This window comes from Cavia porcellus, unplaced genomic scaffold, assembly GCF_034190915.1.
Source record: "Cavia porcellus strain 051 isolate PalLab524CR breed Dunkin Hartley unplaced genomic scaffold, mCavPor4.1 scaffold_17, whole genome shotgun sequence".
In the NCBI taxonomy this organism is placed as follows: Eukaryota; Metazoa; Chordata; class Mammalia; order Rodentia; family Caviidae; genus Cavia; species Cavia porcellus.
The window spans coordinates 43,526,432-43,549,912 of record NW_026947500.1 but is presented as its reverse complement, the minus strand read 5'-3'; the positions used below and the strand labels follow the sequence as shown (position 1 = coordinate 43,549,912).

The 23,481-nt window shown below is 41.3% G+C and overlaps 1 protein-coding gene across 3 annotated transcripts in view; it reads right to left on the bottom strand.

Annotated features, from left to right (window-relative positions):
* The window catches only part of Cstpp1 (centriolar satellite-associated tubulin polyglutamylase complex regulator 1), a 189,841-nt gene that overhangs the window by 90,443 nt on the left and 75,917 nt on the right, over positions 1-23,481 (bottom strand). For all 3 annotated transcript variants that reach the window (XM_013147470.3, XM_063227928.1, XM_003465145.5), the window contains exon 3: positions 13,908-14,038. In XM_013147470.3, the coding sequence (XP_013002924.2) occupies positions 13,908-14,038 (131 nt within the window). The remainder of the gene's footprint in view (positions 1-13,907; positions 14,039-23,481) is intronic.

Here is a 23,481-nt window from a genome sequence, read left to right as displayed (position 1 = left end):
CCTGTATTTGAAATCTATAAAGATAGAGGTATACCTTGGGTAAAGTGTCTACTTACTATTTGAGAGACCCTTGGATCCAGCTCCAGTACTATGCTTCCAAACCCCCATGCTTGTGGGCCTGGCGTTGTGGTGTACGCCTACTGTCCCAGCTTCATGGGAGGCTGAGGATCACATTTGAGGCCAAACCTGGCAACACTGTAAGACTCTTGTCTCAAAAACAAAAGACAAAAGGGAGGCCAAGAAGTAAAGGGAAACTAAACAAACAATCCAAAAAAGCACATGAAATAAAGTAACTTGTAAGACACACAATATGCACATCACTGTAAATATGCTGCATGGTACAATTCAATATCTACCAACCTGTGCGGACAAGTTAACCGGTTGGTGGAGCTTCTCCTTCCACAAATATATATAGTTGACACTGTAAATGTGTCACCAACTGGGACACATTTTTTCTTGTGGCTTTTTCTTTCTTTCTTTCTCTCTTTTTTTTTTTTTTGCAGCGCTGAGGACAGACCCACCTGAAGCCTCACACACGGGAGGCCAGTGCTATATCAGACAGCAACATCCTCTGCCACTCTCCTTTTTATCCAGGACTCCCTGGCATTAGGATGACATGACCTCCAACCTTTGTGTCTAACTGGGTGAAAGTGCAGGTACTGTTCAACTGTGCTCACACTTGTTTCTGTATGGTTTGGTTACGAAAGCAACCACAAAGTAGAGATATTGTATAAAATGCTGGAAAACTAAAAAATAGAGATTTCTAATGGTTAAGACACTAATACAAGGGGCTGGGGATTTAGCTCAGCGGCATAAGTGCCTGCCTTGCAAGCAGGCAGTCGTGAGTTCAATCCCTGGTACTGATAAAAACGAAAAAGACAAAAAAAAAAAAAAAAAAGACACTAATACAGGGGGCTGGAGATTTAGCTCAGCGGCATAAGCACCTGCCTTACAAGCAGGCGGTCGTGAGTTCGATCCCCGGTACCGATAAAAATGAAAAAGACAAAAAAAAAAAAAGACACTAATACAGTGGGAGAAATGGAGTCACACTTATGCTGTGACCGCAAAAGTAATGGCAAAAAAATACATTAGATGGGATGGCTAGAGTACCGGAAATGTCCTTCCTCCAAGCTCCGTAGTCTAGGAGTCTAACCACGAGGGCTGGCAGGCTGGTGTGTGGCTAGGGCTCTCTCCTTGGCTAGCAGATGGCCAACTTCTCACTGTGTCCTTGAGTAACAGAGAGAGGGGAGAGCTAGCTTTCTGGTGTTTCTGCGTTAATAAGGCCACTAAACCAGTCAGATCAGGGCCCTGCCCTTCTGATGTCATTTAACTTTAATTACCTCCACATATGGGTACATTGGAGGCTATGAATTTTAGGGAAAACCATTCAATCCGTAGTAGCCTTTCAGATATATGATCTTTTTTTTTTTTTTTTGTCTTTTTTCTTTTTATCGGTACCGGGGATCGAACTCACAACTGCTTGCTTGCAAGGCAGGCACTTCAGATATATGATCTTAAACACACCACTGAACAACTTATATATGATCTTATAAGACATATTTATTTTTGGCTGGTGGTATAGTTCAGTGGTAGAATACTTGCCTCACATATGCAAGATCCTGGGTTCAAACCTCAATACAGGGGGAAAAATAACTTTCATTTTTCTCCACACAATAAATTTTTCAGACTAGCTACTCATTGATTCTCCAAAATGATTACACCTTAATTAGGAATGTGAGCAACTCAGCTTTGACACAAAAATAAATGTACTGCCACTCCCTTTGGAAAAGTGGATCAACATAATTTAAAAAAAAAACGGATTATGGGCTGGGCACAGAGTGGCAGTGGCTGCCTACCATATGCAAGGCCTTGGGCTGGCCCCTGAGTGAGGGAGGAGATGAGACTGGAAATCAAGATGTTAAAAACAAACCTGAGGCTACTTTATATACAAGTTACAATTTTCTTGGTACGATTTAATTTGAAAACCAAATACTGTAAAGCTTTTCCCCTAAGAAGGGTAAAAAGACACGAATTCTTCCTGCCGCTGCTTTTCAGTATAGTATAGAAAATTCCCTCCAGAGCAATTAGGTAAGGAAAATAAACAAAAACAACAACAAAAAAAGGAAGAAAATTATCTGTTCACAGATGACATCATCTTATACGTAAATGATTACATAAACATTATTATAGTTAATAAATTAATTCAGCAAAGATGCAGAAAATAAAATCAACACAAATATACATATATTCACATATACTAATGATAAAAATGTAGAAAGAAATCTAAGAAAAACAATTTCATTTACAACTGCAAAAAAAGGTCTTGTACAAAGTATTTACTTGTAAGTTTAACCAAGGAGGTGAAAGAGGTCCTGTGGTTACAGATGGAAAGCCCTAAAATTGGCAGAATGACACTGTACCCAAAGGTACCCATACACTAATGTGATCTCTACGAAAATCCTGAAGGTAGTGGTGTGGTGGCCCATGCCTGTGATTGCAGCATTTGGGAAGCTGAGGCTGGAGGGTCTCAACTTCAAGGCTGGCCTGTCTAGATAAATTAATAAATAATCCCAAAGGTATTTTTTGTAGAAACAGAAGGCTGTCTTAAAATTCATAGCCTCATTAAAGGGACCACAGCTAGCCAAACAACCTCACAAAACAACAAAGTTGGATGATTCATACTTCCTGACTTTAAAACTTACAGCAAATTATCTGGGAAGTCTAACTGAGGTCACTAAAGGGCCTACCACAGATTCTTACTGTGGACAAAAGAGGCTCACACTGGAAGAAGACACCTCTAGGGCCTCTGTGGCTGGAGAAGACACAGTAGTGCCGAGCTTCAGCGCCCACTCAGAGGGCAGCTCACTTCTCTCCAAGGGTCAGTTCCAAGGAGGACTTGAGCTGCTCATGCACCGCACCTTTCTCCAAATGCTGGGCCTTCCACAGCCACTCTGCCTGCACTTTCCAAGTGTGACAAGCAAGCCGGGGGACACGGCTCTGTCTGCAGCAGGGCTCGTGCACAGGTTAAGCCACTGTTGGGACTGTGGCTCAGGGGAAACACACCTTCCATGTACCATAGCTCTTTGACAATGCACTTGCTCACCTCGGAGCTCTGAAGGACACAGTAATCAAAACAGTATAGTCTATAATCCAAGCACTCTGGAAGGCTGAGGCAGGAGAATCACAAATTCAAGCCCAATCTGGACAAGTTAGTGACTTGGTGAGACCCTGAGTCAGTAATACTAATAATATTTTTAAAATGGTTGGGAACATAGCTTCTTGTGAAGGCCCTGGGTTCAATCCCCAGTACTGAAAAAATGAATTGATAAATAAACAAAGCAATATACTGGCAAAAGGACAGACATATAAATGAATGAAATGGAATGGAGAGCCTTGAAATAAATGCTCACAAATACCATCAATTAATTTTCTTTTCTTTTTTTTTTTTTGAGATGGGATCTCACTACATAGTCCAGGCTGACCTCCAACTCACAGTAATCCTCCTCTCTCTGCCTCCCGTGTGCTAGAATTACAGGCCATGTGCCACCACACCCAGTTTTGTCAATTGGCTTTCAACAAGAGTGCCACAGGCAGCACACCATGAGGGAAGGGCAGCTGTTTCATTAGGTGACGCTGGGAAAACCGGCTACCTATTGGCAAAAGAATGAAGTCAAACTCTTACCTAATACATAAAAATTAACTCAAAATGAATCAAAGCAAAAAAAAGAATCAAAGCCCTAAATTTAAAAACTAGAACTTTAAAACCCAGGGGAAAATCATGATGTTGGATTTGGCAGTGATTTCATGAGTATGATACCAAAAACACAAGGAACAAAATAAAAACACACGTTAACTAGATTTGAACAAAATTTAAAACTTTGTGCATGAAAGGATTCTATCAAGAAAACAAAAAGACAACTTACAAAACAGGAAAGATTGTAAATCATGTACCCGATAAGGAATGATATCCAGAATGCATAAATAATTCCTATAACTCAACAACAAATCAAACAGCCTGGCTCAAAAATGGATAAAAGAAGATACACAAATGGCCAGGGAGCACAGGAAGAGACATTCAACACCATCAGTCATTAGGGATTGCAAATCAAAACCACAATGAGATTTCACTCTGTATCCATTAGGATGGCTATTATTAAAAACAAACAAACAAATAACAAAACAAAAACAGAAGACAAGGACCAGTGAGACTAGGGGGAAATCAGAACTCTTTCCTTGCTGGTGAGTGTGTAAAATGGTACAGCTATACAGAAGACTCTACCAGTTACTCAAAAATTAAATAGAGTCACTATTACCAAAATTAAAGATCAATTCTGCTTCTAGTTATACAAGAATGGAAAGCAAGGACTTAGACAGATATCTATATATCCAAGTTTACAGCAACATTACCCACAACCACCACAATGTCTATCAGCAGTTAAAGGGATAAACACAATATGGTATATCCATACTGTGGAATACCATGCAGTCATAAAAAGAGGAAAAATCCGGTACATGCTACAACATAAATGAACTTGAAAAACATCACACTTAGTTAAATAAATTCACTAGAAAGAACAATTATTGTATAATTCCACTTAGATAATAAAGAGCCGAATACATGAGGACAGAGTATAATGGTGGTTTCCAGGGACTGGGAAGGAGAAATGGAAAATGAGTACAGAGTTGCATGTTTGCAAGATGCAAAGAGCTCTGGAGCTGCACCAGTGTGATGGCTGCACAACTGTGTGTGCATGTGTACAGAGGCAATGCCGCAGAGCCACACACTTCAAAATGAGTAACACGATAGCTTTCATATGATGTGCACTTTACCACAGCAAAAAGAAAAAATGTATTTGTAAAAAACCAGACCTAGTTTTAAGAGGAAATGATTTCTAAGGCCTCTTTCCATTCTAACTTTTACGAGACACCACGATGATACTGAGGAGAAATGGGAAGGGAGACCTAGTGGAGTCCAGAGCTCCCAACGCCCCCTGTTCTGAATCAAGAGCAACGAGAACAAGCACAAATGCTTGCAGGGCCTCAGGAAGCAGAGCAGGTGACACAGAGCAGCTGGGGACGGTAGTAAATCCAAGGCCATCTGCCCAATAAGGGCAGCTGCAGCTCCTCCCTGGTGAGCTGCGCCCTGCGGGAATGTGGGCAAGGCACTGGGAGCGTTTTCCCCTCCTCATGTGAACTGGGTTAAGGATTTTAGGTGGAATGGTGGCATGTTTTGTTTTTTTTTTTTAACTTTAAAAAAGCTTTTCAGTACCAAGGAAAAAACTTTTCAGTGCCTGAATCCAGGGCTTTTGCATTGAACAATATCCCCATCATCTACCTACCACTCCCTTCTTAAAAACAAAAACAAAACTGACATGGTCTTACTAAGTTGTCCAGGGTAAACCTGAACCTTCAGTCCGCCTGTCTCAGCCTCCCAGCATGCTGGGATCACAGGTGTTTGCCTGTGCCTGCCTGGTCTAGCACTACAATCCAGGGTAACCTAACTGAAGGCCCCCGCATGAGTCCTTAGCTGACAAATGGCATGCAATGTCTTTCATAGAATAAAGACTGGGCTCAGAATACAAAAGAAGACGGGTACTATTTACAGTGTTGAATGTATGACAGAAATCATTACCTAAATCTTTCAAATCTTTCTTTTGGAAGTAGCAGTGGGTGCTGAATATTACTGTAATTTGGTGTTATTTAATGCAGTACAGCTTTGATTTGGCCTGTTTTTAGTGAAGCACTTTGAAAATGAAATTTAGTGTCTATCAGATACTAGCTAGTTAACAAGTGATGGCTATTATTGTTTTCTTGGTTTTTCAAGACAGGATGTTGCTTTGTAGTACAGGCTGGTCTCAAACTCCCAGAAACCATCCTGCCTTCGTCTCCCCAGTGCTCGAATCACAGGAATGCACCACCACACCTGGCTGGAGTCAGGTTTTCTGGCTTCAATGGACATTCTCTTTTTCACTTACTAAGCTTGTGGCTTAGACCAAGTTAACTTTCAAAATCCTAATTTCATTTTGTGTGCTAGGGGTAACAGTAAAATCTACCCAAGACATAGGATTATTATTATTTTTGTAATGGGGATCAAACTCATAACCTCATGCTTGCCAGACAGGTGCTTGTGCTGCTGAGCTAAACCATTGGCAAGACATCGAATTATTGTGAGGGAGCATCAGCAAGCATCAGCTATATAGCACTACTTAAATGTTAACTGTCATTATTTTCACTACAGAAACTATATTTTTCATCTTTAGAAGTGCTGTTTAGGGCTTTTATTATTTATTGTGCAGTGTTAGGGATTGAACCAGGGCTTTGTACATGTTAGATAAGCACTCTACAGCCCCCTATTTAGATTTGTAATATATCTTCCACTCTTCTCCTAATCATATTCATGTTTTCCTTTATATACAAGAACATATTTATATGATTTTAAAAGACTTTTAAGCGTCTTGTAGTGAATCCTGTCATCTCTGTGATTTCTGTGCCTGTGTTTCTATTAATTGCTTTTTATTCTGATTATGGATCACACTCTCCTGCTTCTTTTAATTTCTCATGATGTTTAACTGGGTGCTAGACTTTGTGAATTTTACCTTACTGAGTGCTAGGTTTCGTTGATTCCTCTAAAGGACACTGAATGTTGTGCTGGTATACAGGTGCACCTCTGTGTACAATAGGGTTATGTTTCAATAAACCTTAAATCAAAAATGCATCAAAAACACACTAAAATGTGATCGATGCCCAGGGACCATGGGGCTGGAGGGAGCAGTGGCTGCTCACTGCTGCTGCCCCACGTCACAGAAGAGTGTCCTGCTACACGTCACTCCCTTGGGGGAAAAGCGAAATTCAAAGTGAAGTACTTGCTACTCAATGGCACCATGGTAAAGCTAAAAATCATGATGTCAAACTGTCATGAAACATGTATGTCACTAAATTACCTTCAATCCTTTTCCTTTTAAACCGTGAGGCTCTATCCAATGCCTGTTGTGTTTTAAGGTCCCTCTGCTCTGGCTGGGAGAAGGGTGAACAATCTCCAACCCCACTTTTTCTGCAGGAATTGTCTGACCGATTATTTTCCAGTGGCTGTTTTTCAAGCCACACAGGTGTATGGTTTGCAGCCAATAATCACATAACTGCCTGCAGCTCTGGGGCTCATAAGCAAGCCCTCTTCTCCGGTAATCCGGCCTAGAGTCTGGTCCCTCAGCCCTGACACCCCCATCTCTGCCTCAACTAAAACAAAAATGAAAAGCTGCTGTGCTTCTTGTCAGTCTGCCTGCCTAAAGAGCTGCTTATAAACTGTTTCTCAATTTCTACAGTCACCACTGTCTGGAAACAGTGGTTCCAGATGATCTAACTTCTAATCGTTTGAGTCACAAAGATAACTTCCTTGGCAGGAACTTTTTCAAGGTAGAAAGGGAAGTACCTGACATTATTTTATTAATTGAAAAAATGTCTGTAATCGCACAGGGCCAAAAATTAAATTCTAATTGAAAATAAATTGTGGACAAAAAGCTTTTCTGAGTGGACATTCCTAAACAGTGAAGATTTACTTCAAAGGAATTTCAATCTTTGCCAGACTTGGAAAATTCAGATTGATCTTTCAATACCACGTAAGACATGCCATACTGGGAAGTTGAATTTTAAAGGCTTTTTACATTTGAATAGATCTTTTGGTTCCAAAAGTCCCAAGCTGCCTAGATAGCAAGAGGTTCCCTAAAGTGTTCAGAAGATTATCTGAAATTCAGATGTAGGAAAATTAGCATCGTTCAGTACTCAGTCATGCAGAAATAATACGCTTCCCTTACTTGCTAAAAACTGGAATAAACTGTTTCTTTCCAGAAGGAATTGGGTTCTTACTTTTCTACAGGTGGCTTCATTTTTAGATATGTTTTTCTGGGACTCTGCTCTTTTGCTGCCTCCCTTAAGAATTAGTTTCCTCTTGATAATGCTAAAAATGTACATGATGTTCTAAAGAAATTATCTGCAGAACAGTAAGCAGTGGCTGGGCTGAGTAGGTACCTGTCATTCTACTTGGGGGAAAAAATGGGCTTAATAAACCTTTTCCTTTCAAATACTCTCTCCAAGATGGTTTGTTCATGTTGGATTAAAACTGGGAACTGACACATTTGGGGATTGAAATGTTCCAAAGATTCCTGGAAAAAACTCAGAATCTATTAAAACTATTTAGCCAAAGGTTTTAGTATCACCTATATACAAATGATGTTTTTGGTCTTTAAGAAACCAGCAGTTGCATGATATACATCCAGGATAAAATCTAGGTCCTGATTAGAGCAGGAGAATCAGGACAATCAGGAGAACTTGGAGCCGCTTCTCAACAGCTGGATGGATCACGGGCAGCTGCTATGAGCAAGATAAAGAAACCCACATCTGCCGAGAGTCCAAATGCTACACGAATCCCTTGTGACAGTGAATAAATTCTTGAAGAGGCCCCACTTCTAGATGAGGAAAAGAACTAAGGTTATCTGAAGCCTGTTTTCCATAGTTATCTCTGTGTTTCATATATCACAAAAATCAGCTCTAGTTGTATATACCATTCTTCAATTTAACTGGGGTGAGAGACTAGGGAAGGACTGGGAAAGAGATTCCAATGAAACAGTACAAACTTCAACTGCGTATTTACTGTGCTTGGGTGTTTATGAAGAGACTACTGGGATTGCTTTTTGGAGCTAGTTCATGTCAAAAAAGCAGTGATTAGAGTTGAGTGTGACAGTACATGTCTGTAATCCCCACACTTCGGAGATTGGAGGATCACATGAGTTAGTGGCCAGCCTGGAGTATCTTGTGAGTTTAAACCCAGCCTGAGCTACATAGTGAGACCCTATATCAACCCTCTCTCTTACCCTCAAGGCAGTGATTGAAATAGAAACAGCACATTAGTAAGTCAGGGTTCTGTTTGCAGCACTGCAAAGAACCCTCTATACATCTCATTATGCATGCATCAGGATAGTTGAAGTGAAGTGATCTACTAAGAGTCTGCATAGGAGCTTCTGAAAAAAACCTTAGTGCTTACTTATAGAATACGTTATCTATTTAGTTATTTTATTTTGTTTTGTTTTGAGACAGAGTCTTGCTTTGTAGTGTTGCCTGACCTTTAATTCCTTATGTAGCTACCCCAGGCTGAGCTTCAACTCTTGGCAATCCTCCTGCCTCAGTCTCTTGAGTGCTGGGATTATAGGTGTATGCCACCATACCTGGCTTACATATAAAGTAGGACAGCACTGGTTAGAGCAGAGTGAGACCTTGGAAATGCAAAGAAAGCCGGCAGAGCACAGGATCTGTCTAATTAGCCAACCTTGTGCTAGGCAAATCTCCCAGAAACACTTGTTAAATGAAGAGGAGATGGTTTAGGCATTGTCCTTCTCTCACTCAGGATCACTAAGACACGTCCTAAAGCTATTCAATACTTATTTGGTAAAACACATTATACAAAGATAAGAATAAGAATCAACTTCTGAGGACAGATGTAAAATAAGATGTTAATAAAAGATTGAAGCTATTTAATCTATTTTAATATTCTCAATGTAAGAAGTTACTGCAAAGGAGGCTCCTAGGGGGTAGTGTCACCCGGGCCTCACCAACAGGAAGTCTCCAGGTGGACCCTTGCACTCAGTGTCTTCCTTAATACTCCATGGAATAAAATCATGAGATGGCAAACCAACAGTACTCAACTATACAAAGGACTTACATTTTCTAGAGCACATTTTAAGGTGCCTTGAAAAGCTTTAGTGAAATTTATTATTTCCCTAAATCTGTATTTCTAGAACTGACTTGTGTTTCCTGCTGCTCAATAAACTTTTAAGGTAAGTCCAAAAGAAATGCCAATTTTTCTTTTTATTTTGAGATAGGGTCTCGCTTAACAGTGCAGCTGTCTTAAACTTCTTATGTAGCCCAGGCTGGCTTCAAGCTACTGACGAGCCTCCTGTCTCAGCTTCCTGATTGCTGGGATTACAGGTGTGCACCAGCATGCTGGGCTACCAACTTTTCAAAAACAACATGTTGCACTGTTCATAAGAGCCAAAAGGTAGATGCCACTGAGTATCCATTCATAGAAAGTGAGTGAAAGATGTGCTATCCACAGTCAGGTGGAACAGAATTTAACCTTAAAGAGGAAGGAAATTCCGATACACATTTCCGATATGGGTGTGCTGTGAGGGCCCCAGGCAGAGGGAAACGAGCAATTCACAAAAGACAGATATTGAGTGATCCACTGTATGAGATGCCTAGAGCAGCCAGATTCATAGAGGTGGCTGCAGAATGATGGTTCCCAGGAGCTGCAGGTGAGAGGGCACAGGAGGTTCATGTTTCAGGGATATAGACATTTGGTTTTTAAAAAGCTCTGCAGATGGATGGTGGTAGACAATGGCAATGGTTGCAGAACAATATGTGCAAAAATGTGCAATTAAAATGGTTCAAACAATAAAATGTATGCTTATATCATGCCATGTTTTAAAAAACAAATACATGTTTTCTCCAACAAATGTACTTCCCCTTCTACCCAGCCATCCAAGCCGGAAACCTGGAGGTTCTCTCAGTGGGCTGTTAGCTCACCTTCCCTTCCACTCCAATCCCCATGTCCCACAGAATCCACCCTAAAAGGGTCCTTTCCGTCTCCATGGATATGCCCAGGCTCTGGCTTGCATGACTTCTACAGACTCCTCTGTTCCCCACCTCTGTCCTCAGCCATGCTGCACTCCGCCTTGGGAACAACCTCAGGACCCGGGAGTGCCCCTGCCACTCTCCACCTGCAAGCCTTAAAATCACATCCAGGAAAGCCAGTTGCTTCTCCAGGGCAAAGAAAGATCTTTCAGAATATCCCTCTCCTCCATTTAAGCGCTCGTCCTTCTGGACTCCTCTTGCAGAGCTCAGTTTCCCTAAATATTTCATGGTCTCCTAAGCTTCAGTGCATGTTTTACTGAGAACACCATCTTTCGTTTGTCAATAGGGATAACTCCTACTCTTTCTTCCCAGCTTGGATCAAATAGTCTCAGAACTTGCTCTGTATGCTTGTCCCTCGCTTCTCCAACACCTGGATCCCACCCCACATCTGTTCAGGAGTTTCCTTTTTTATATGTGTAGTCAGAGACACTACACATTTGGTTCCACAGCATCTTCAATAAAAGGACTATCATTTCTTCCAATAGAGGGAGTAACATAGTGCACGCATATCATGTATACACTATAGTCTTTTAGGTGTATACTATGTCTTAAAAAGTGTATATAGCACAATGTAAAAATATTTTACCACTAAAAATGCTAATGATCATCTACGCCTTCAAGGAGTCTCATATATTGTTATATATTGGTGGCACTGGGGATGGAACCGAGGGTTTTTGTACTGAGCAACAGTCCCAGCCCTTTTTATTTTTGAGACTGAATCTTGTGAAGTCACTAAGTTCCAGATCCTCAGGTGGGGCTCAAACTTTGGATCCCCCTGCTTCAGCCTCCCAAAGTGCTGGGATAACATGTATGTGCCACCATTCCCAACACATGTAGTGATGCTCTTTGATAGCATTTTACTTACAGTAAAACTTTCAAAATTAGAGTTGATTCTCTCATATATTTTTTGTTTAATTTTCTCGTATCTTGCTGGTGCATTATTGACTAAGTTTATATAATATCCTAAATTCTTTGTTGTTATTTCAACATTGATGATGTTCATATCACCTTTAGCAGAGTGGATCCATGTCAAGAAACATTTACTTTGCTCGTCTATCCAAAGCTGCTGTGGGACCACGTCTCTCCAGGCTCCACTTGTAACGCTGGTTCCCTTGCTCTCCCAGCACATCTGCAGTTATCCCCTGCACTCAGGTCATGAATCCCTCCGTCACCCAGGGGGAAGTAGCCAACTTCTTCCAAACCCTGTTAATGTCCATATTTTCACTTTATCCCATGAATCATAATGCTCTTAATGGCATCTAGAATGGTTAATCCTTTCCAGAAGGTTTTCAATTTACCTTTCCCAGATCCATCAGACAAATGAGGCACTGTATGTGGCAGATATGGCCACACAAAATATATTTGTTAAGTAATGAAGCTTGAAAATTGAAATTATTCCTTGCTCTACATGCTGCAGTGTGGATGCTGGCAGGTGTTACACATCTCCGCTGTAGTCTGGGATGAGCAGGTACATTGCACAAGAGCTATGGTATGTGAATGGAGTCCTTCCCCTGAGCCATGGCCCAGCAGTGGCTTAACCTGTGCACCAGCCCTGCTGCACACAGAGCTGTGTCCCCAGGCTTGCTTGTCACACTTGAAGAGTGCTGGCAGAGTGGATTCCATGTGGCTCCAGAGGGCCTAGCATTTGGAGAAAGGTGCAGTGCATGAGCAGGTCACGTCCTCCTCCATGTCAGCCCTCGGAGAGAGGCGGGCTGCTTCCTGAGTGGACGCTGAAGCCCAGCACTGCCATCTCTTCTCCAGCCACGGAGGCCCTAGAGGTGTCTTCTTCCAGTGCAAGGCTCTTTTTTTTTTTTTTTTTTTTTTTTTTTTTTTTTTGGTACCAGGTTTGAACTCACCACCTAGTGCTTGCCAGGCAGGCATTCGTGCCACTGAGTTAAGTCCAGGCCTTTTTGTTGTTGTTGTTAAAGTTCTTTTGTCCACAGTGAGAACCTGTAGCTGAAGGCATCCCTCTTCAGTTAGCTCAGCTAACTCACTGGAGTTTCGACATTAGTGCCCACTGCTTCAGCTTGCACTTTCATATTTCAGAGATAGTTTCATCCCTTCAGTCTCAGAAGCCAACCCCTGCCAGCTTCAGACTTTTCTTCTGCAGCTTCTCTAAGCCTTTATAGAATTGAAGCGAGCTGGGGCCTTGCTCTGCATTACGGTTGGTTTAAGGCAATACTGTGGCTGGCTGGGTCCATTTAACCACTAACTCTCTCCACGTTAGCAACAGGCCGTTTCACTCTTTCACTGGAGAAGCACTGGCAGTTTCCTTCAAGAACTTTCCTTTTGCATTCACAGTCAGCTGCTTGGAGTGAGCGGCCTCACTTTCAGCCAATCTCAGGGTTTGGCATGCCTTCCTCACTCAGCACAGTCATCTCTAGGTTTGGATTTCAAGTGACAAGCAGGTAGCTCTCTGTTTTATTTGAACACCTAGTGGACACTGTGGGGTTACTAACTGGCCTAACCTCAGGACTGTTGGGAATAGGGAGCCAGAGAAGAGGAGGAGAGAGGTGGAAATGGCCAGTTTGTGGAGCTGTCATGGTACACAATTTATCCACCAAGCTCATTGTCTTATATAACTGCAGTAGTAACATCAAGGATCATCATAGAAAACACAAGGAAGTATTTGCAATCCCCAAAATATGAAGTGAACATATGTTATTGGAAAAATTATGCCAATATATTTGGTTGGTGTGAAGTTGCCACAAACCTTGAATTTGTAAATACCACAAAGTTGCAAAGGAGAAAGCAACAGAGTGAGGTCTGCCTTCACGTTATTCACATTATTTCTTGTATTCACTGCACGGGATTTAAATATTTGCCAAGAGAAAGGGCTCTGGAGTCAGAGTGCCAGGGTTTTAATCCAAGTCCAGCACTTACCTTGTAGCCTTTAAAGTTACAAGTTACTTAGCCCCTCTGGGTTTCTGGGGCTTACAGTATGGACCATGGAGACAGCGGTGAAGATGAGATGAAGTATTATACTGAAAGTCTGGGATCTGAGCCTGGTTCCTAGTAGGTATCATTAGCAATGATAGTGGTGGTAGTAATAGTACAGTATTTCTGGCCCAAGACATACTTCCTGCAAAGTAAGATATTTCTAAAGCCTTGAAGAGCATGCATTTAAATAGTATTTATAGAAACACACAAAAATCAGAGAGGAAAGAAGGAAGAAGGAAAGGAGAGGAGAGAAAAACAACAAGAAAAAAGAAACTGGAAAAACTTACCACCATTTTTGCCCACTGTTCGGAAGCATCTCCAGAAGGCCCGTAAAAATGATGCCCTGTTGTGGGGTGTGGCTTGGATAAAGCTGAATTCCCGAAACAGAATGTGAGTTCCCTGGCACACACTGTTAAAACTGCAAAGAGAAAAATTAAGAGACTATCCTTAGTTGGAATTTAGGAGACTGAAATCAAATTAAAAATTCAAGACCAATAGAATCACTGCCAAGAAGAAGGGGCTCTTTTTCTCCCCAGTAAAACTCTGAACTCTAGACAAGACTGAGTGCTTCTATAGGGAAGTCTTTTCCTACAACCTCATCCCTCCAGAAACTCATGGAGCACAGCTCCTCTGAGGGCTTCGACCCCAACATGTACACCCTAAGCAAGCGGCTCCATCACTAGAGCACCTCTAAAAGGGGGCTCTCTCAGTCGTTACCTGGGTGATGCTGCCACTGCTATTTTTTTTAACTCAGCTCTCTCTGCCGTTGCCAGTCAAGCGATTCTTCCTCTACTGTCCCCAGTCCTATTCCAGCTGCCATAGCACATCATGGCTTATGGGGACACAACTGGACTGTCTGTCCAGCAAGGGGTGGTTCTGCACACTTTCTGATATAAGCCAGACAAATCCTGGATAAAAAGGCCACCAAAGGCTACCAAGGGCAAATAGGAAGAAGGGCAGAAGGTCATCCCTAGGTGAGTGTGAAGCAAAGCTGTGGGGCCCAAGTGAGTCACTGTTTAAACAGGCCAGGGAAGGGAAAAAACACACTCCCTGGCCTTTGGGTTTTCCTGCCAAAGAAAGAAAGGCCCAGGAGTCTGGTGTAGTCTAAAAATGGAAATTCCACAGAAGAATAGGCAATTATCCAGTAATCATCTCCACCACGCAGACTTCAGGTTCCAGAAAACTCCTGACTTCTCTGACAAGTAAATCATGAGTGGAAAACATGTTAATGGTTGTGGAGAAGACCTTACACTGAAGATGGCGAGGCTTGATTGGACCTGGTAATTCCAAATGCCAGTTTTCATTTAAAGGCAGTGTGTGTGTCTGTGTGAATGTGTATGGTGGTGTGTGTGTGTGTGTGTGTGTGTAAGCATCTCTGAACTGAAAAGGGACAGTTTTTAGAAGACAACCATTTCATTTCCCTTCACCCACACCACCTTTAGGGAAAAGCATCTATGGTCTGTAACAGACAGCATGTGTCACTTGGGATAAAATCAATCTTTTCCTTAGGGGAAAAAAATCAGTCTCTTTAAATTAGCAGTGCTGTAATGAAAATGTGAATTATCTACCCTTGCTTTCTCATGGAAAACTAGCATAGAAATCTACCTTTAAGGCACCACGAAGAAGTAAGAAAACAATGCCTGGCAAATGACTATGACAGAAGAGACGTTTTCTCAAAGCCATGGGAATAGGAACCCCCCTTGTTTTATGCAAGGCAGATGAGCCGTTGCAGGTAAATGGGGCGGGCCACCCTGCAGCAGATGAAGGCTGACACACTAACCGCTGCCTGAATCTATGAAGCAAGCCCCTAAAGAAGCAGTCCTGCAGCGTGCTGCCTTCCTGAGGAGGAAAGGGGTGGTCTAAGGTGCGGAGGAGCTACTTCGGGAAACCACACCCTTAGCGTAGATCTAAAACCTGTCTCAATGCCACGTTTCACATAGTTTTTTCCCCCTGATTCTCTCCCCATACCAGAGTCCTATCAACTCTCATTTGTCCTCTAAGATACAACTTGCTCTCTTGTTGTAAAGTTCCTGGGCCTCTTTCTCCAACCAGACTGCAAGCTGTATGGAGTAAGGTCACATTCATCTTTGTCTCTACTTTGTGACCCAACACACAGACGCTGCCTAACTATGCGTGGTAGTTTACTTAAAAAGATAAGAAGAAAATAGCTAATACCAGGTAGAATGAATATTTGCAACTGTTAACGCTGGAAATATCTAAAGTCTATGTTTTATATCTTTTTTAAAAGCTTGCTCTTTAGTCTAATGTCTGAATCATATTTCAATATTAACTTTTTTATTAGTATTTTCCTGGTATATCTACTTCTATGCTTTTCATTTTAACTTTTCTGGATCGTTTTGTTTCTCTACTTAACATTAAAGTCACTGTGAGGTAGTAAGTGACTTTTTATTGTATTTAATTGGTTTCTGACATCTTATTCTAGCTTTCCAGTGAACTGTTTTTCTGCTGTCTACTGTACTAGTAAAGTTTGAAAGAATTTGTTATACCTCCTCTGTTAGTATAGAAGCTATAGAGAAAAACCTATAATTTTTTAATATTCCTCTTAGAAATGTAATGTATTTACCCATACCTACTTTATTTTCAGCACTGGAAATTGAACCAAGGTCTTTGCTCTAAACTATATGCCTAGTTCCTTTCATTTTTTATTTTGAGACAAGGTCTTGCTAAGTTGCCCAGGCTGGGCTCAAATTTGTGATTCTCCTGCCTCAGCCTCCCGAAGTGCTAGGACTATCCGTATATGCCATTCTTTTTCTGGTGTCAAGGGATGAACCCAGGGCTTCACATGTTAGGTAAGCACCCTACCATTAAGCTACACATTTATCTCAGAAAAAAATTTTAATATGATAAAATATAATTTTTTTTATCATTTTAGCTACTCCTAAGTGTGTAGTTCAATGGCATTAAGTATATTCACAATGCTATGTAACCATCACCATTATATTCAAAACTTTGTCATCACCTCCAAGAAAAGCCATATATTCATTAAGCAATAATTCCCTTTTCCAGCTTTCCACCAGACCTACTAACCACTATTCTTCTTCCTGTCTGTGTAAATCTGCCTAGTCTATGTACCCATGTAAGTGGGTCATATAACATCTGCCCTTGTGTATCTGGCTAATTTCACTAAGGATAACTCTGGCAACAGTGCACACATATTGTGGCATGTATTACGATTCTTCTCAAGGACGAAGAACGTTCCGTCATATGCATGTGGGACCTTGCTTAGCCCTTCCCCTTCGATGGGCTTTGGGTTACTCTCACCTTTTGACTACTGTGAAGACTGCTGCTACCATCAGTGCACAAGAATCTCTTCCTGACTGGCATTCAATTCTTTTGGATGTACACCTCTATCCAAGAGTCTATGGATTTTTTTTCTTTTATCATTTTGAGACAGGGTCTTGCTATGCAGTTCAGGCTGGCCTTGAGCTTCTTTGTAGCACAGGCTGGTCTCAAACTCATAACCATCCTCCTGCCTCAGCCTCCTGAGTGCTGGGACTACAGGCATGTGCCATCATACCTTTTGAGAAACCACCAAGCTGTTTTCTGGAGTGGCTGTCCTGTTTCACTTCTCACTGGAATGTATGACAGTTCCAGTTTGTCCAAATCTTCATCAACATGTGTTACTTTTCCTTCCTTCCTAGCCAATCTAGTAGTATGAAGTGGCATCTCACCGTTCTGATTTGCATTTCCTCAATGACTAATGACACTGAATGAGCATCTTTCCAGGTGCTTATTGCCCATTAATAAATTTGGAAAAATGTCTTGCTCAAGTCCTTCTTTTTCTTTCTCTTCTTTCCTTCTTCTCCTTCTTCCTCTCCCTCCTTCTTTTCTAAATAGTACTGAGGACAAAACCCAGGGCTTATGCTTGCTAGGCAAATTCTCTACAACCAAGCTATATCCCCAGCCCCAGCCATTTTTAAATTGGGCTGTCTGTTTTGCTGTTATTGATTTGTAGGAGCTCTTTACCTATTTATTCTAGGTATCAATTCCTTATCACATACACGATTTCCATATCATTTTTTTCTTATTTTGTAAAATGTTTTTTCAATTTCTGGACTATTCTTTGATGCACAAAAGTTGTTTTGTTTTATTGAGTGTGAGGGACTGAGCTCAGGGACTCACACATGCATGCTAGGCGAGTGCTCTATCTCTGAGCTACACCCCCAGGACCCCAGCCCTGCTTTTAAAAAAAGGTGTTTTTTTAGGTTTTTGTTTGTTTGTTTGTTTGTTTTTTTGAGACAGAATCTCACTGATTGCCCAGGTAAGCCTGGAAACTGTGATCCTCCTGTCTCAGCCTCTTAAGTAGCTGGGATCGTAAGCAGTAATCCCAGCAATATTTTGACTCCCCACCAAAAAAAAATCCAGCAAAAGGATGGTTTTACCATTCATCAAGAAATGCAGGGGTTGGGGATTTAGCTCAGCGGCATAAGCACCTGCCTTGCAAGCAGGCGGTCGTGAGTTTGATCCCTGGTACCGATAAAAATGAAAAAGACAAAAAAAAAAAAAAAGAAATGCAACATATAGTTTATTTTGCAATTGCTAGCACTTTGACTCACAATGTGTACTCAAATTTCACTGTATTATTACACATCCAAATGGGATATGATCGAGAATCACTGAAATCCTGAACAGACAGGACCACGACTTTCTCACAGAGCCCTGGGAATTTTGTAAGCTGTTTCCCAGGCAGGAGTCATAACTGTGTCTGAGTCTCCCTCCAAGAGGTGGGGTAGAAGAGAATGGCGCCTGTCTTCTGCTCATCATGATGGTTCTAGTCTCTCTATCCCTGAGAAATGAGCCCTTGGTCACCTCTGCCTGCTGCTCCTGATGTGGGCACTGGAGGTTACAGTTTCTGTCCCATTCACTCCCCTGTAGCTATGGTTAGTTCCCAAAACACAAAGGAATTTAGACTGGTTTTACACATATGTTCTTTAAATTTTCTCTTTAGAAAACATTATGTATTGTTATCATGTGTTCGGAATGAATTAGAGACCCAAGTCATAAAGCCTGCAGACCATCATCACAGGAGTCTAGAAGAAACTTCCTACCTATAAAGTGGAATGCATGTTCATGCTCATTTTTGGTTGTATTTATCTAATCTAAAAAGGTTTTTAGTAGACAGCAGTCCATTTTCTAACATAAACAAAAAAGTGCCTAAAGACATTTGAAAGGCTGTACAAAAGCGTACCACATGGCTATCTTGGACAGCTCTCTCCAAAACCAGTATTTCAATGTTGCTGAGCAAAGTCTTTCATTCTTTGAGTTGTTGCAGTTTTATTGAACAATTTTAATTTCTAAAAAGTTTGACATGATTTCAAATTTACCAAAAAGTTATAACAACAAAGAATTCTCAAATACTCTTCACCTAGATTACATTTGTTCTCAATTAGGAATTCCCTCCTTACCCTCCCCTCTGAGACACAGACACACGTGTAATATACATATGACTATTTTCTAGACTTGCTTAGAAGTTCATTGTAGACATGATGATCCTTCATCCTGTACATGGTATAGCTCCTAAAACTAAGGAATGTGCTTACATACAATTAACAAACCTATATATAAAATTGATATTATACTATAATCTACAGATCTACCAACAGTTCACCAATCATGCCTCCTTTACAAAAAGCGAGAAGCCAAGATCCACATTGCATTTAGCTATCCTGATTCTAGTCTCTTAATCTGAAGGACTTCCTGAGCCTTTGTATTTTTTTTTTTTAAGAAATTACAGGTTACTTTGTAGAATGTGCTTCAAGTTGAGTTTGATAATTTCCCATGATTAGATTCAGGTTATGCACCCTGGGCAGGATTATCACAAAGGTGATGATGGGTCCTATCCCACATCAGGAGGCCCGTGCAGTGGAGTAGTTAATGGTGATGTTAATTTTGTTCATTTGATTAAGGTGAATCTGCTGGGGTTTCCACTATGCAGTCAGCCAGTATCATGTGGGGAGATAGCTTGAGGCAGTGGGAATACACTGTTACCCCTCAAGCTTCTATTTGCTAATTCAATGTCTATCAGTAATTTCTACCAGAAGCAATAATAATGTAATGGTTTTGCCAAATAGTGATCTTCTTTCTAATATATCATTTTACTTACATTTGTAAGTTGAATTTCTACAATAAAAGGAGCATTTCCATCTTATTTATTTATTTAGATCTGGTGGATTCATGAGTTCCAAGATTATATAACTCTTTATTCCAAGATTATATAACTCTTTCCTATCATAGTTTACTGCAGTGGTGGGACAGCCCAGATTTGGTTACAGAAGCCCCCTCAAGCTCATTTCTGGTCCTTTAGACAAGCCCATGTAATTCTTTTTTTTTTTTTTTAAGCCCATGTAATTCTTTGATCAGTTATTTCCTTTATGATGGAATAAGATATTCCTGACTCCTCTTGCTCTTCCCTACCCACCCTGGAGCCAGTCACTTCACTGGTTACCCGTGCTTTTGGTAAAGAACAGTGTTTGGAAACCAAGATCTGGGAAAGCATCACTGCTTCCAAGGCACTCTCAGAATACAGGGGTAAGAAGGAGATCTACAGGCAGGATCAGTGGTGTGTGTCTCTAGTCCCAGCTAACTGGGAGCCTGAGGCAGGAGAATCACTTGAGTCCAGTGGCTCAAGGCCAGCCTGGGCAACATAATGAGACCCTGTCTCCTATGAATGGAAGGAAGGAAGGAAGGAAGTTGGGAAGTGAGCCAGGGAGGGGATGGAGGGACAAAGGAGAGAGAAAGGGAAAGAAAAGACTGAGGTTTATATGTACACACTATATAAAATCATATCCACATTAGCACCCACAAGTTCTCACCGATGGAATTTAACCCACAAGATACCTTAAATCTATTCTCCTTTCCATATCTGAAACTTTCTTCTGTCCAGAGTGAGAAATCTGCTTATTGTCTATATTTTATTTGCTCAATGCTAAAACGTATAGAAATAACTTATTCCTGAGAAAAAGCAGCCTATTAATTAGAATTTAACACTTTTTAAAAAAAAATTATGCTTAGCCTGAGGCTACATGGTCCAAATACTGTGTTCCATAGTTCCTAGGTCAGTCTCCCTGTGCCTTATCAGGACAGTTCTATTTTTCCTTTGAAATACGATTTGCCTCTTTGTTTCTGCTGGAATTCAGTGTTAACATCCTCCCAATCTTAACCACTATATATATGTTTACTACTTGTACATATGAAACATTATCCTAGTTCCAAAAGTACGTGCTATACTAAAACCTTCTGCAGATGCTGCCTTCCTGTATCCGTTTTTACTCCATTCCATGAATGCCCCATAAGTAATAAACCTCACTGATAACCAGCTTATTCTTCCTGCATGCATAGTTTTCCTCAAATGAGCAGTTATAAGCATACATTTTTATTTTTCCTCTTTTACACAAGGTAGCATAATGCAGATATTCTTTCATTCAGTTAATAGAGATCCGATTGTTTCTTTTTAAATTGTGAATGAGAAGTGTAAAAAATCTGTCTGGATCCTTTGTCTGCAAGAGACATGACAGTCTGATCTATGCGGCAGGGTCCTGAAGTCCTTTAGACAACATACTTGAACAGCTTTTTCTGACAGATTGCTACAAAGCAGTCTCTCCACGGAAATTTAATATGGTATTGCTAAACTTCTAATGCTCTGCTGTGCAGTCATCTACTACTCTGTTGTCCAAACATACAGTACACCACACAAGAAAGTAAACAATAAGATTCTGTATCTAGGAGAAATTTGACAAGGTGTAGTTTTAAGATATATTGTAGTACCTTTGGAACCAGCTTGCATCATGAGGTTTGCAGGTTGTAGGTTCTCCACTGCCATGAAGAAACAGGTGGTACAGAAAATAGAGACCTGCTTCACACCAAGTGCTCAGAACCTTCCTCATCTTCTCGTTACCATCACTGGCCCAGTTATGAGAAGAACAGCCAAGATCTTTGGTTTCTAAAAAATCCTCCCTAAATTAAACAGGACTAATCAATCTTCTGTCACTGTCTAGGGATAAGTGAACCAATTTAAGATTCAGAATTTCCATAACAGGAAAAAAAAAAAAAAAGGAAAAAGAAAAATCAGAACCAGGTGTGGTGATGCATGCTTGTAATTCCGGCATTGGGCAGGCTGGGGCAGGAGAATGGAGGGTTTGAAACCAGCCCACACTATATAGCAAATCTGAGACCAGCCTGAGTTATAGAGTGAGACACTGACTCAAAAAAACATGAAACAAAAACAAAATGAAACAAAACCCACATCGGCTTATCAGTTCATCCTAAACCTTAAGCACTGACATTTCCTACCAAGATGTTTTTCTGCCTAAGTAATCCGCAGTATCCGAGCTACTTTTCCAACCATGACATCAGGGAGATCGTATTTTAAGGGCATTACAAAGACAGAAATGGCCTGAGAGGTCTGAGAAGCTTCTGCAATGGGAAGCATACACAACATCGAAGTTTCTTTCCTTGGTTACTTTGCCAAGTGCTCTTCTGTCACCAGATCCCATCAAGAACCTTCCTAAAATAGAAGTGGGACAGAGCACTTGTCCCAAACTGGCATGTTGCTAGGGGGCACAGAGAAAGCTTCTAGACAGGTTGATCAACAAACAGATGCTCTCCAAGGTTTGGCAGGGAACCTTGTCCTCACAACCTGCTTTCTGGCAAGTAAACTGTTCCCATGGGATCTTAGTTTATAATTCTTAAAACCCTGCCGGAGGTATTTTGTTTTTTACTGTTTCAAACTTTCCTTATCTTGTCTTTCTTCCTTTCTTTCTTTTTTGAGGCAGGGTCTCACTATGTAGCCCAGACTGGCCTTGAAATCTCAGTGATCCTCCTGCCTCAGCCTCCTGAGTGCTGGGACCACAGGTATAGGTTCCCATGCATGGTTCCAATCTCCTTTTTAAAGCTCTATAACTTCAAAGCTTATTGCTGAAGGCCTGACATGCTGTAGTAAACTCACATTTGCCTATCTACTATGTCTGTCTATGCTAGCTCTGTCACTGGGGTACAATGGGAGGAGTGAGAGGACTGTCATTTGCTTCCCCCTGTGTGTGAAGGAACCACTCTCTTACAAGGTTGGTAACTCCAGCTCAGCCTAATGCACAAAGCACCGAGGTGAAGCAACTGCATCCCTGCTCTTCACTGCATGCCAGACACTTTGGTGCAATCAATTAGCATGTTTGGCTGTTAAGTGAAAGGCTGGCATTCGAGTCCCACCCAGGTATGCCAGCTGTTATTTTAATAGGTGTGGTGGCATACGCCTATGATTCCAGGATTTGGGAGGCTGAGGTGGGAGAATCACAGCAAATGTAATGATCAGCCTAGGCTACAGAGTGAGTTCAAAGCCAGCGTAAACACATAGCAAGACCCCGACTCAAAAACAAAAAAAGATACACGTTATTATAATAATTTAGAAATGCTTTAAAACTAAATTAATAAATCTTGCATTTCTCTTGTTCCCACAAAGTCCCTAAGCTCCTTTTCTAAGCCCTAAATTTACTCAAAATCCAGAGTAATGGTGTTTTCATGGTTTCACGGGGAATTGGCCCCTATATTGATAGAAACAACTTCTGGACCAAGACTGTTTCCCTTCAGAATGCTCCAGTGTGCCTGTGACATCTCATGCCTGCTGTCCCTCATGTCTTGCTTCTTTCTTACATGTCTCAAGTCTGTCACCTGCTCTCTCTTAGCTCTCTCTCAGCCTCTGTACCTTTCTGTCACCTGGCTCTCCTGCTGCTGCGGCTGAGGCTCCCTTGGACACCTGCAGACTCCACGCCCCTCCCCAGGGGGCAACAGTGTCTGTGTTGGACTCACAGCAGCTTTTGTCTGTTTTCCTGTCAATCACATATTTTCTTA